This window comes from Elephantulus edwardii, unplaced genomic scaffold (genome assembly GCF_000299155.1).
Source record: "Elephantulus edwardii isolate Elephantulus edwardi_28Jun2011 unplaced genomic scaffold, EleEdw1.0 scaffold00092, whole genome shotgun sequence".
Classification (NCBI taxonomy): Eukaryota; Metazoa; Chordata; class Mammalia; order Macroscelidea; family Macroscelididae; genus Elephantulus; species Elephantulus edwardii.
This window is the reverse complement of record NW_006399842.1, coordinates 3,320,114-3,333,972: the sequence shown is the minus strand read 5'-3', so window position 1 is coordinate 3,333,972 and position 13,859 is coordinate 3,320,114. Positions and strand designations below refer to the sequence as shown.

The window sequence follows — 13,859 nt, the reverse complement described above, 5'->3', positions numbered from 1 at the left end:
TTAAATTTCTTAACATGAGGCTTTATCCAGCATGATTATTTGTTTGATTGTTTTGAAACTGCTTTATTGAGGTAGAGTTCACATATTATACAATTCACCCATTTAAATCATTACTTGTTTCAGTATTTGGCAATTAGCATTTTATCAAAGGACCCTCAGAAGTGTCTTTCTATAGCTAAGCATAGAACGTAACTTGATATGTAGAAAGAGGAAAGTTTTGGATATCTGGCAGATGGATCCATGTTGCTCGGGTGTGGATGGGAAAAACTAGTTGGGAAAGGCCTGGGTATCGTGTTTTCAAGGACTAAATAAGAGTGGGGGGGGGGAATCCTTATCAAGAAGAAAGAAAGGCATATGCAGCAAAGCACCCAATAAGGCTTCTAGTACAGAAGGTCCAAGGTGGCACAAGAGCAATGTTGCTCCAAGACATAAAAACTGGAGGGACTTAGGTCAAGTGGAGGCTGTGGCCTCTCTGGAATACCTGGCCCATCTCATGCAGTCTCATTCAATCCAGCAAGACAATGTACTACTACAACTTCCAGGTTTTCAAGAAAAGCTAGAAATCCAGACTTCTACAAGAATTTTTTTTGAGGCTTATTTATTTAAATATTGGCAACTGGTTTGCATTTTTTAAAACCGTGTGGAGGACAAATAAAACTTATCTTTTGACCATACTGGCCTACTGCACCCCTCACTGTTGACTTTCTTAAAGATATAAAACAGCACAAAAGCTAGACTAAAGGATAAAGCAGTTCAAGAATGTACCTTTGAAGAGGGTTGTGGGCACCCAGAAAGATACTGCAATGTCCATTCAATGCCCTGGGCAGCAAAGCTCCAACAGTCTACCTGCCCACCAGTGGGTCAATCAGTGTTCTGGATCAAGTTTCATTTCAACAGGGCATAACCAAGGACTTCTGTTCCAAATCAGTGCTTACCAACTAACCTTAATCTCTATGTGGCACGCTTGTCTGCAGGGGAAGAATAATACCCTTATCCCAATCCCAGGAGAGTTCTACCACAGAGAGCCATGCTCTCAGCTAGAATCTAAGGCTGACATCTCTGGCTAGACGGCCACGGCCCTAGGCCCAAATCCAGTCAATCAACAGGCCCATGGATCTCAGTAATACTTTTTTTTTAAAAAGAAAAAAAAAGTAAGTTCACAATTATGTATGGAGTTTATTAAGGAAGGTTACAGGTTAAAATTCAGGTTGGAAATAGAATATAAACTATTCAATCAGGGCAACTGCTCGAGTATGCTGGCAGGTGCTTTGACCTTCAGCTTTAGATCAATGTTACAAAGCTCTCTAGTTACTGCTGTTATGTACCATCAAGTCAGAACCAACTCTTCGCTGACCCTCCAGTGGGTTTTCAGAAGCTGTAAATCATAAAGTAGAGGACAGTTAATCTTTCTCCCAGAAAGCTAATGGATTTGAACCATGTGTCTTTCAGTTGGCAGCGTAACTCTTTACTACTAGGACCCCATAGCCCCCACAAAGCTCTATCAGTCCTGCCAATCACAGCCTTCCTGCTCCCCACTCACCCAGTCCTCCAACAAGCTTGGTCCAGGATGTGTGGAACAAAACAACAGTCTAGCAATGGTCCTTGGTTCTCTGCTACTCCAGCAAGTCAATTCTACCTTTTAAGTATCTCTGCCTTTTCATCTCCACTCCCAGTTCTATTATTTTGGTCCTGGCCACCACTATGATAAGCCTCAGAACCAATCTTACTTAAGAGCCTTACTTAACCCCACCTCTAATTCATTCTCCATGGGATAGCCAGATACAGTCATTTAGAGCTTTTTTCCCCCCAGTTCTTTTGTAATACAGTGTTTCCTCTTGTCCTTGGACGTTTAAACATATGGTTGGTTCCACTGTGCCAGGAAAACCGTTTTTGCCCATTCTTTCTTTAAATAAATCCTCTTCATTCTAGTACTCCCTCCAGGAAACCTTCCGTAATCTTCCTAAATCAGACACATTAAAGACTCAGGATTTATCCCATATGAAACTTATTTCAATGGGACTTCCAGGCAAAGACACACTAAAAAGGAAGACCTGGCAATTTACTTCAAAATCACTAAAAAAAATTTTAAAAAAATCACTGGCTAGTGAAAACAGTAGCAGTGTGACACTGTCTGGGGCAGTGGCAGAAGATGAGTCCCTCAGGCTGGAAGGCTCTCAAAACACAACTGTGGAAGAGTTGCCTCCTCAAATCAGAGGTGCTGAGATGACAGAGAAACTCAATTTTATTAGACAGAACAAAGCCAAAGTTTGACTTGTTCATATGCAAAGTTCACATTGAATGTGAAGAAAATTAGAACAAGTCAATGAGAGCCAATCTGGAAGCAGGAATGGCATCCACTTCCTAAACAACATGCCTCTGGAAACTCTATGAACTTTGATAGAAAGGCTTCAGGCCTTTTGTTCAAAGGGTCATTACGTGCTCCATTCAGCAACAAGAAAAGCCAATGTGCTATCTTGAGTTTATCTACCTAAATTTAGAGTCTATCTCAAAAACAAATTTGATGCACTGAACACTAACGAGTGAAGACCAGACAAGCTGAGATGACAACAAAGACCTCATACATGAAGAAGAAAATGGTCATTTAGAAGATAGGCAAAAAAAGGAAAAGATTACAATGCATGCCAAAAGAAAATAAAACGTAACACTGAATTGGGATCAGCGACAGTGAAAGGAAGAAATGACGATATAAGACTGCTTAACAGAAGATTGTAAAGGATGGCTCAAAAACACAAAATGAAGTATTACAACAATATATGCAAAGAACAGGCACTAGGAAAACTAAAAGAAAAGAACGTTTGCAGCATTTCTAAAGATGAAAGAAATGAAAAAAAGTCAAGCTGTAAGTTGCAATAGTGAAAGATTTTAAGAGCAAAATACTAAATGGTCCAAAAACCATCAAAAGATGGAAGGACCATACTACAACAAAAAGAAGTGGTCAACGTTCACTCATTTTAGAAGGTAGCATGTGCTCAAGAACTTCCAGTGATAGTGGGAGGAAAAGTCAAGCTGCTTCGAAGAAAATCAAAAGGAAAAAAAATAGGTATTTACAGTGTATCAGTGGAAATGTCTCATCAAATAGATGCACATTTCTCTTTGTCAACTAACTGGCCAGCCAATTGAAGGAAATGTATACAATCTACCCACCATTCAAAAGAAAGGTGATCCAACAAAATACAGAAATTATCAAGTAATATCATTAATATCACACACAAGATAGTTCGAAAATGGTTGGAGCAGTACATTGACAGGGGATTGCCAAAATTTAAACCAGATGGATCTTGGCTAAAAGCAGAGAATACCAGAAGGATGTTTCCCTGGGCAAGTCAATGGATATGTCTATCAATGATAGATTCCACTATAAAGAATGGAAATTCCAGAATTTAGTATTATATGGAAACTGCACAGAGATTATCTGAGCAAAACAAGGGGCCACTGTGTCATTTATAATCACCAAAGTTAGGTCACTTAAATAATGGAGACTGTGGGGCTCTCCCTCAAAATCTATTTGATCCTCTTTAACAGATAGAGTGAAAAGGTCTACTTTCATTTCCCAGCCCATAAACACACACAAGTAGCTAATCCAAAGGTCAAAAGACAAGGGGAAGGAAAAAGTAAGCAAATAACTGTTGGGGAGCCAGAAAAACCAGGCACAAAATCTAAACAACATGATGAGCCTGTCAATGCAGGGTACTGAGCTACCTAGAAAAAGCAACCAGAGTCAGCATCTTCTATTTAAAGAAGCAGAAAATAGGTCATTTTCTTTTAAATTCCGTGGATAGGTTACCAATTAGCCAGAAATTCTGCTCATATTTAGTTAATTCCACCTTTTACTTATTTACTGTCAAAGCAAGACAGCATGTCTAAACTTCAGGTTCCTGGAAAAGAATAAAATCTCAACTGTTTCCTGACAAGTTGTTTGTTTTGGTTTTTTCATAATCAAAAGTTTGATTGCAAGACATGAAGGCCATAAGCTTCTTCCATTTCTCTGCGCTAAATGACACACATTTGATTCCCGTATCATCAAAACTCTGAACATGTTCCAACACTGTTTTGGCCCCTTTCACTGAGCTTGCAGTATGATGATCAAAATGGATTAAGGACTAAAATGTGCAAACCAAAACCACAAAATTATCAGAATAAAATGCAAGGGCAATGCTGGATCTCGCTTTCAACAACAGATTATCTAACACAGTAACAAAACCAAAAACTGTAAAAAAAATCTCATTCATTGCCATCAGCTCAGAAGCAACTGAAGAGTTTACCCGCCATTGGATTTTCAAGGCTGTAAATCACACAGGAGGAGACTGTCTGTCTTTCTCCCATGAAGCAGCCAGTGAATTCAAGAGTTGTGGTCTTCAGATTAGCAGTGCAACTACCTACAGACTAAACAGAAAATGTCTTTGTCATGGAGTCAGAACTGACTCACAGCCGACCCTCCATTAGGTTTTCAGAAGCTGTAAACTGAATGAGAAAAGACTACCCTCTTTCTCTCACAGAGTAACTGGTGGATTTGAACTGCCTGACTTTGGGCTAACATCACAGCTCCTTATCCAGTATGCCATGAGAGCTCCCTTTCTATAGAAAAGGCCACCAGAAATCCAAAATAAATAAATGGGAACATTTAAAAATAATTTTTTTTAAATGTTCATCAAAAGAATTTACCTAAAAAGTAAAAACTACCAATTTACAGAATATCTTTAGAAACCATAAATACAACAAGACTCTAATTCAAAAAATCTAATTACAAAAATGTATATTCAAAGTTAAAAAAAAACAACAAAACAACCCATCATAAAGTGGACAAAGGATCTGAAGACATTCTAATGGTCACCAAGCACAATAAAAGAGTCTCAATATTACCAGCAATCTGAGATACAAATCAAAACCACAAAGAAATACCATTTCCCCATTACTAGAATAGGTGTGGGGGTTTTTTATCATGTGCCATCAAGTCAAGTAGAACTCACAACAACAGATCTGAATGCTGTCCTATCCTGTGCCATTCTCACTATCTTTGACATTCTTATGCCTACTGGTGTAGTCATTAAGTCAATCCATGTCACTGAGGATCTTCCTTTCTTTAACTGATGCACCTTTCCAAGTATGATGTCCTTTTCCAAGGTAACAACATGCCCAAAGTAAGGGAGAAGAAGCTTCACCATCCATGCCTCCGAGAAGCATTCTGGCTGCACTTTCTCCAAGGCATCTGTTTGTTCTCTTGGCAGTCCATGAAATATACAGTACTCTTATCCAACACCATACCTCAAAGACATCAACGCTTCAGTCATCCTTATTCATTGTCCAGCTCTCAAATGCACAAGTAACTGAGAAGACCATGGCCTGAATCAGGCGCCCTGTAGTCTTTAAATGGACATCAAAATGAGTATGAGAAAGGATGTGGGGAAACTGGAACCTTTCTCCATTGTTGGTGGGAAATATAGTGGAAAAACAGTGTGACAGTTCATCAAAACACTAAAATCTAACTAAAAACACAGAACAACTGTTGTTCTTATTGCCAGAATCCTTTGAGTGGTTCTGACTCATGACTCTACGTACAACAGAGTATAACAGTGCTTAATCTGGCACCAGCCTCACAGTCACCACTGAGCAGCCCACTGTTGCAATAACTGGTCAACTCATCTCATTGAAGATTCTCTTTTGCACGGGCTTCTATTTCACCAAGAATGATGTTTACCTCCACAGCTTAGTCCCTACTGACAATATGCCCAAAGTGTGTAAGACAAAGGCTCTCTATCCTTTCCTCCAATAAGCATTCCTGATAGACCTCTTCCAAAACAGATTTATTTGCTATTGAAGCAGTGCATGGTATATTCAGTATTATTTGTCAAGACCACAATTTAAAGGAATTATGTATGCAGAACAGATTATCTGAGAGGCTGGGCTCTATGAGGAGAAGTGTAGCATCAGGATTGGTGGAAGATCTATTAACAATCTGCATTATGCAGATGACACAACCCTGCTTGCTGAAACTCAGGAGGACCTCATGCACTTGCTGCAGAGGGTCAAGGACTGCAGCCTTCAGTATGGACTGAAGCTCAATGTCAAGAAGACAAAGATTCTCACCACTGGACCAATTGGCAGCATCAGGAGGGATGGTGAAGAAACTGAGATTGTTAACAACTTTAGTCTGCTTAGCTCCACAGTTAACATTCTTGGCACCACTAGCCAGGAAATCAAAAAACGTATTGCAATGGGTAAGTCAGCTGTTAGGAACTTCTCCAGGGTACTGAAGAGCAATGGTGTCACTCTGGAGACTAAGGTGCATCTGTTATAGGCTATGGTCTTTGCAATCACTTGCTATACGTCAGAGAGTTGGACAATGACTAGGGAGGATAGAAGGAGAACTGATGTCTTTGAGCTGTGGTGCTGGAAGAGTATTGAATGTGCCATGAACTGCCAAGAAAACAAACAGATTCATCCTGGAAAGGGTTAAACCGGGTGGCTCCTTGGAGGCAAGGATTCTGGGGCTTCATCTGACATACTTTGGACATGTTGTAAGGAGGGACAGGTCCATGGAGAGAGACATCATGCTTGGGAGGGTGGAGGGATGGTGCAAGAGGGGAAGACCCTCTATGAGATGGATTGATTCAGTGACTGGGGTAATCGGGATGGGTGTGTCAGAGGCAGTGCGACTGGCACAGGACAGAGCAGGGTTTAGGCTGTTGTACATAGAGTCGCTATGAGTTGCAAGCGACTCGACGACACATAACAACAACAACAACAACAACCTTCTTTATCATTTCAACTTCCCTAAGAGTATGTTGCTGCTGCTGCTGTTGTTGTTATTGTTGTTGTTAGGTGCCACTGAGTCAAGTATAACTAACTTATAGCTACTTTATAAACAACAGATCTAAACCCTGTCCTATCTTGAGTCACCCTCATCATATTTGGCACTCTCAAACCCATTGCTGGAGTCACTCTGTCAATTTCTCTGACTGAGGATTTTTCCTCTTCTTCACCACCTCTCCACCTTCCCAATCACGATGTCTCTCTCCAAGGAATAACCTCTCCTAACAATGTGCCCAAAGTATACGAGACAAAGTTTTGTTATCTTTGCCTACAAGGAGCTTTCTTACTGCACTTTCTCAAAGACATATCTGTTTGTTATTTGGCAGTCCATGGGATATTTAGCACTCCAACATCAGGGTCAAAAGCATCAATTCTTCTGTCATACTTAGTCACTTCTCAGCTTTCAGAGGCATAGCTAGCAACTGAGAAGACTGTGGCTTTAATCAGTCAAAACTTAGTCCTCAAACTGACATCATTGCTCCTTAGTAATTCTGAGAGGGCCTTGACCACAGACTTCCCTACTGAAGTATCACTTGATCTCCTGGCTGCTGGTACCAAATGTATTGATTGTGGATCCAAGTAAACTGAAGTCACCGACAATCTCAATCTCACCCCATGGTGTGACTACCAGTCTATAAAAGTGCTATGGACACTATATATGAAGAAAGTTGTTCAAAAATGGAGGTTGAGTCTATCCTCCTCTAACTCCATAACGGAGAGTCATTCTCATCCATGACACAAAACAGATCCCCATGAGGTCAGATATGCCCCCACACTCCCTGAACCCACTTCAATCAACAAGCATCTCTCCCAAGGCTCTCCCTGCTCTTCTACTATTCACTAATCCCCTGCAATGACCACATAGAACTCAAATCATATTTACAATATGGGAGCTTATTAGGGAAGTTAATATGTTATAATTCAGGTTAGAAATAGCATATAATTAATTCTTCAGCCAGGACAGTCTTTCAGGTACACCCACAGACCCTCTGACCTTCAACTTCAAGGCTTTAGGCCAGTATTAAAAGCTCTTTTAGTCCTGCTAATTACAACTCCTCTTCCTGAATCACTAAGCTTGGGCAATAGCCCTCAGCTCCAACTCCATGAAGTGGCTCTGTCACTCAGTCCCCAGTGTCAGTCTCATGTACTCCTCTCATCTAGCCCCCACTTTGAGCTGCACAGGAATCTCTGATCCAAATAGACTCTCTATTCCTCTCTGACTGGTACTAAGATTCCCATCTTCTGCCTCTACATCTGCCCACTTTAAACCTGGCAAGACTGACCAATTTCCTCGTTAACAGTCTACACATCTTATTTTCCATGTTCCCACTCCTCTCATTCAATCATTAACACAGTCCCACCCAGTCAGTCACATGGCAAACGTCAAAGCCAATGAGCTAGGAAAACTATTTTGAGTAATAAACCTACTATAGCACAAAAACGGTCACTAGAGAGGAAAGAGTGATCAAAAAGGACGTTAGAAGAGACTCTTTTGTTTGATCCAGACTGTAAAGTAGCTAAAGTAAAAGAAATCATGATAAGGAAATAAAAGAGTGCTGAACCGACTTCAAAGGGCAGGTGGAGAAGACCAAGTGAAGCATATAATCAAATGTGCAAAGACTTGGAGTAAGAATAGAAAACCAGAAGAACACATTCAACATTTGTCAAACTGAAAGAACTGGCCAATCAACTGAAAGAGGTATATATCTATTCCAGTGAAAGGTGACCTAACAGAATGCAGACATTATCAAAAAATATCACAGATTATTCATAGAGCTTTCAAAGGCCTGCTATTTCAGAAGCAGATGGCCAATCCTACTTCTTATGTCTTGGTCTAGAAGCTCCTCTGAAACCTGTCCATCATGGGCTGGAGAAGAGAATTAAATTATTTAATGGACTGTCAAAAGGACAAACAAGTCTGCCTTGGAGAAAGTGCAGCCTGATGCCTCTTTAAGGGTGCTGCCTAAAGGCAAGGATGAGGACACTTCGTCTCCCACTTGGTGCATGTTGTCAGGGGGAGCTAGGTCTTGACAAATAACATCTTGCTGGGAAAGGTCAGAGAAAGAGAGGAAAACCCCCAACAAGATGAACTGCCCCAGTGACTGTCACATTTGTGTCCACTAACCCACTGCAATGACCACAAAGAACTCTGCTCACACTACAATGTGAGAGTTTATTAGGATAGTTAAGAGATTATAATTCAGGCTGGAAATGGGACACATGAGAGAAGGCAAGGTTCAGATCTGTTGTTCAAGGGTTGCTCGGAATCCAAGTCAATTTGATAGCACCTAACAACAATAGCAACATCTGAAAGTAAATTCTATTGAAGATAATTCAAAAACAGAGCATTATATCAACAGTGAACTACCAGAAATTCAAGCAGAGAGCATGGAACAAGGGATATAACGGCCACAGATGCTCGAAGCCCTTATACAAACTGGCATATGTGCACATTATCTTTGCACATTCTCCTTATACTGTCAATCACTTCCTAATGACTCACTCATTTACTTACTGTCATTAAGTTAATTCTGACTCATAGTGAACCTCACCACGTTTCCAAGGCTGTAAAGCTTAACAGGAAGAGACTGCCCTTCTTCTTCTTCTTCTTCCTGAGGATTCCCTAGTGATCTGAACAGCCAAGACACATTTTCGATCCTTTCCTGGCTGAATCCACAGATTTAGAACCAGTGGACAAGGAGGGCCATTTTTATTTTAAATAGAATTGCTACTCAGTCAGTAACAGAAACAAAGTCATGATTCAATATGAACAAGATGAAGATACTATGCTGAGTACAGTAAGTCCATTACAGAAGGACAAACACATGTTACTTAGAAGAAAATACAAGAAAAGGAAAATTCATACAGACTAAAGTTTATTAGTGGTTATCAGAGGCAGGCTGTGGGAAGAGATGGGTAGAGCAGTAGAGGTGACTGATAAATCTAAGTGATTGACGATAAGGTTGCATAGAGGATTGTTTAAATTGCTGTAAGCTGTACATCTATAAAAAATTGAACTGGTAAAAGTTGTGGGTTAGATTTATCTACACCAGTCACAAAAGAACCTACTGAGTCGGCTTGTGAACAGCCACAAATCTCATGAGATTTTGTTTCCTGGTCTGGAGATTCAGGGTCATGGTTTCATGAGGCGAGTCAGTTGACAGGCTGAATAATGCTTAGTGCTTCTGTTCTAACTCCAAGATCACTGCATACTGCCTGGCTTCCCCAAAGCTCTAAAGCAGCCATCCAAGGCACACCTAACTGGTCTCTACTTTCCTGGAGCGGCAGAGGGAGGAGAGACAGACACAGGAAGGAGATATGAAAAGTGCTGTTAAACACCTCCGTGAATAACTATCTTTTTTGTCACAAGAGCACAAATGGGTGGTGCCAGCTACCATCCATTTTTCTAATAATTCTATATGGGGGGAAAAGGAGGTGAAGGATTTAGAAAAGAATTTCTATTTCCTGAGCCATGGGTGCTGGATGAACCCCTTCAGCTAATGGCCTGACAGAATTTTTAAACTGAAAATATCCTGAAGTCACTTTAAAACCAAACAATAGTTTAGCTTAACTAGTTAAAAAATGTCTGCCTTGGGTACTGTGCTCTGCTAGGAAGTATGTCATGTAAGAATAAACTGTCAACAGCAACTCAAAGAATTAGAAAAGAATCTTAGAAGGCAGTGAGCTTACTGGGAAGGATGATTTGGAAAACGTGGGTGAGAACAGTTGTACAACTTGAAGAAATTTAATCAGTGTCACTGAGTTGTATATGTAAAAACTGTTGAACTGGTATTACGTTTTGCTTTATACAGTCTCAACAACTGGGGTGGGGGGGGAAAGAGGTCACACAAAATTCACTAGTACTTAAAATAGAGATGCGGCCTCTTACTGTTCCCTTTATGAAGATCCAGAGAGAAATTTCTGGCAGTGCCAATGAAAACGATGCTTATCCTGGTTTGTTCAATCATGAGCCATGTAAATATTATGTCCACCAAGAATGTTTCCCTTTTTCCCAGGGCTACCAGGAAGCTTCCAGCGAAATTGCATTTTCAGTTTAGTATCTGAGGAGGAGTAGAACCTGATTTCAGGATGAATTTCTATCCTCATGTCACAAGTGTACCCCTTTTTTTCCACTATGATTTCACCTTTGAGTTCTATCTTACTGTCCTGGATATGTTCCAGTAAGTTACTGAGGCTTGTGGGAACAACGAGAAAAAGAAGAAAAAGGAGCCAGGTTTTCCTCATACAGTCAGGTTAGTAAGATGTCAGAGCACCACAGGAAGAAGAGCCAGACCTGTCTTTTTCCTTCAGGACCAATGCCATCTCCATGTCACTCTCCTGCAGTTTCTTCATCTCTGAAAGCTGCTTTTCCAAGCTCAGGCGAAGGGTCTTCTCCTTTTCCGTTCCTGTAAAGGCGTTTTCCAGTTCTGCTTGGGCGGCTTTCACATCCTAGAGTTAAAATTAAATGCATTTGATGCAATTTTTCAATACAATTGGGAATATTTTGAAAGGAAATTGGATTAAAATATAAATATTTATGACTTTTTCTCCAGCATATTTCCCCTCCCTGAATTGTACTATACATGGGGAGAATCAGTAATAAATACATTTGCCAGTCATTTTTCCCTCTTATATCCTGAAGAGTAATAGGCATTTCCAATGGAAAAGATTCAATGCTATAGAACTCTTAGTTCTGGTTTTAAAAAAATCGGATCAATATTTACAGCTTCAGTGAGAACAAGAAGAAAAAAAATGCCTTGCAATACTTAAGCATACATAAATTTCAAAGAGTCACCTAAATCTCCATACAAATTCATCCCACAACCTACTGCTCCCTCACTATTTTCTTAAGATAATGACTATACAATTCTAAAGGACATTTCCTATGTCTCCAAGGTGATACAGGTGGTAAAAAAAGTCTCTGTACGCTCCTAAGAGCTCAGAGAGGCCCATGAGGAAATGCAGAGAATGACTGTGTTAGGGAGAAAAGGCCTTGATGCTCACAGAAGTGACCTGGGAGTAGAAGAGAATCTCCAACACTAAAGCTACCTGGCTCTGATTAGACAACAAGAATAAGAGTCAAACTAAAGTGGGTTCGAAACCCAACTGTTTCATTTATTTCCCACATCGTAACAGGGAGGTCACTTAACTCTCTGCTCACAAGCTTCCCAGTCTATAAAACAAGGATAGCCACTGCCCCACCAGACGTTGCTCTGAGCCTCTGTCAAAAATCTATTAAGCAACAAATGTTTGTCTCCTCCCTGTCTTTTCCATTCCCTTCAAAGAGCCTCCTCCACCACTGTCTTTGTTAGAATTTTGCCTGTCGGTCTCAATGGGAGCTGAGAAAATTAACTCCCAATATTCTGAGACAACAAACAACGAAATCTGCCATTTACTGAATGCCTATTAAATGCCAAGCTCTGAGCAAGGAGCTTTATATATAATATCTTTGATCCTCACACGACCCTAAAAAGGTAGCTATGGAGACAACACAGCAGTTAAAAATGCAGGCTCCTCATTCAGACTAGCTAGCAGTTATTGCCTATGTGACCTTGAACATATGACTCAGTCACTCTGTATCCATTTTACCATGTTTGTTTTGATGTTTTGGGGTTTGTTTGTTTGTTTGTTTGTTTGTTTGTTTTAAAAGGGATGATAAAATTTACCATATAGATTTACCAGAGGAATTAACAAAATCTTTAGAAGGAGCTCAGAAATATGCCTAGGACAAAATAAGACTCAATAAATTGTTAGCTACTGTAGTTATTGAAATTACTATTGCAAAGCAAGTAACATTATCCTTATTTTACAGATAAAGAAAACTGGAGGCTCAAATTGGAGGGTAAATGGCAACTCTAAGATGATAATGACAGTAGAAATTCAAACCCAGTATGGTTACACTGATACCCTCAAAACACTGGGAAGCATTTATGAGAAAAACAAGATGAGAGACCATTGGATTAAGTCTCGTAAAGCCTCACAATTACATTTTAACTGAAGTTCATAATTTGGGCTGGGAAGACTTTTATTCTGGCTCGAGTTCTACCACTTATGACTTGTGCACCCTTTCTCAGCCCATTTCCTCATCATCATTTTGGACTTAAATATGTACTCCCACCACAAAGTTTACATAAAAGTATCATGCATAAAAGTGCAAGGCAAATGTTATCAATTATTCCACATATCTACTGAGAATATTTATCGTTTCAGGTAGAGAAAGTGAGATACAAAGCAGATGTCAAAGGCTCAGAATTAAGTATGAGTTGCTGCTGTTGTTATGTGCTGTCAAGCTGAGTACGATTCATAGCGACCCTATGAATAACAGATATGACCCCTGTCCTATCCTGTGCCATCCTCCCATTCTCTGACTTGAGCCCTCACTGTGTGCACTCACTGTGTCAATCCGTCTAGTTGAAGGTCATCCTCACTCTTGCTGACCTTTCCAAAGATGACTTCCCTTTCCAAGGAATAGACCCTCCTCCTAATGATCCCCAATGTATGACAGTCAAGTTACAGCAAACTGCACTTGCAATGATCCTTTCAGTACATCTTAGATTTGTAATATTTACTAATATAATGCTGCAGCACATAATTTGCTGATGTTATCATTCTCAGATGTTTACTCGTAAGTGGTCAATATTATGATTTACTATTCAGAACACTACTATATAGATTTCGTTTTCTAAATTAAATCATGTTTTCAGTTGCCTGAAAACGTGGGCCGATCTACTGACTGCTTTGCAGTCAATGGTAGACTCAATAAGCAGGGAAATATTACCGTGAAATATAAGAAAGGAAAAAATAAAAAAGGACCATGCAGACAACTCTCACTAATTTCATGACGAGAAAAACCAATCATCCGAGGCAACCAAAACATGACTTTGAGTCTATCCCACCTGAATTTCAGAACCATCTCAGGAATAGGTTTGAGGCTTTGAACACTAATGAGCGAAGGCCAGATGAGTTGTGGGAGGATATCAAGGGTATCATCCAGGAAGAGTGCAAACGGTCATTGCAAAGACAGAAGA

At 40.1% G+C, this 13,859-nt stretch overlaps 1 protein-coding gene across 1 annotated transcript in view; it reads right to left on the bottom strand.

Annotated features, from left to right (window-relative positions):
• The window catches only part of CDK5RAP2 (CDK5 regulatory subunit associated protein 2), a 252,415-nt gene that overhangs the window by 175,020 nt on the left and 63,536 nt on the right, over positions 1-13,859 (bottom strand). The window contains exon 7 of the mRNA XM_006890751.1: positions 11,126-11,280. Within this exon, the coding sequence (XP_006890813.1) occupies positions 11,126-11,280 (155 nt within the window). The remainder of the gene's footprint in view (positions 1-11,125; positions 11,281-13,859) is intronic.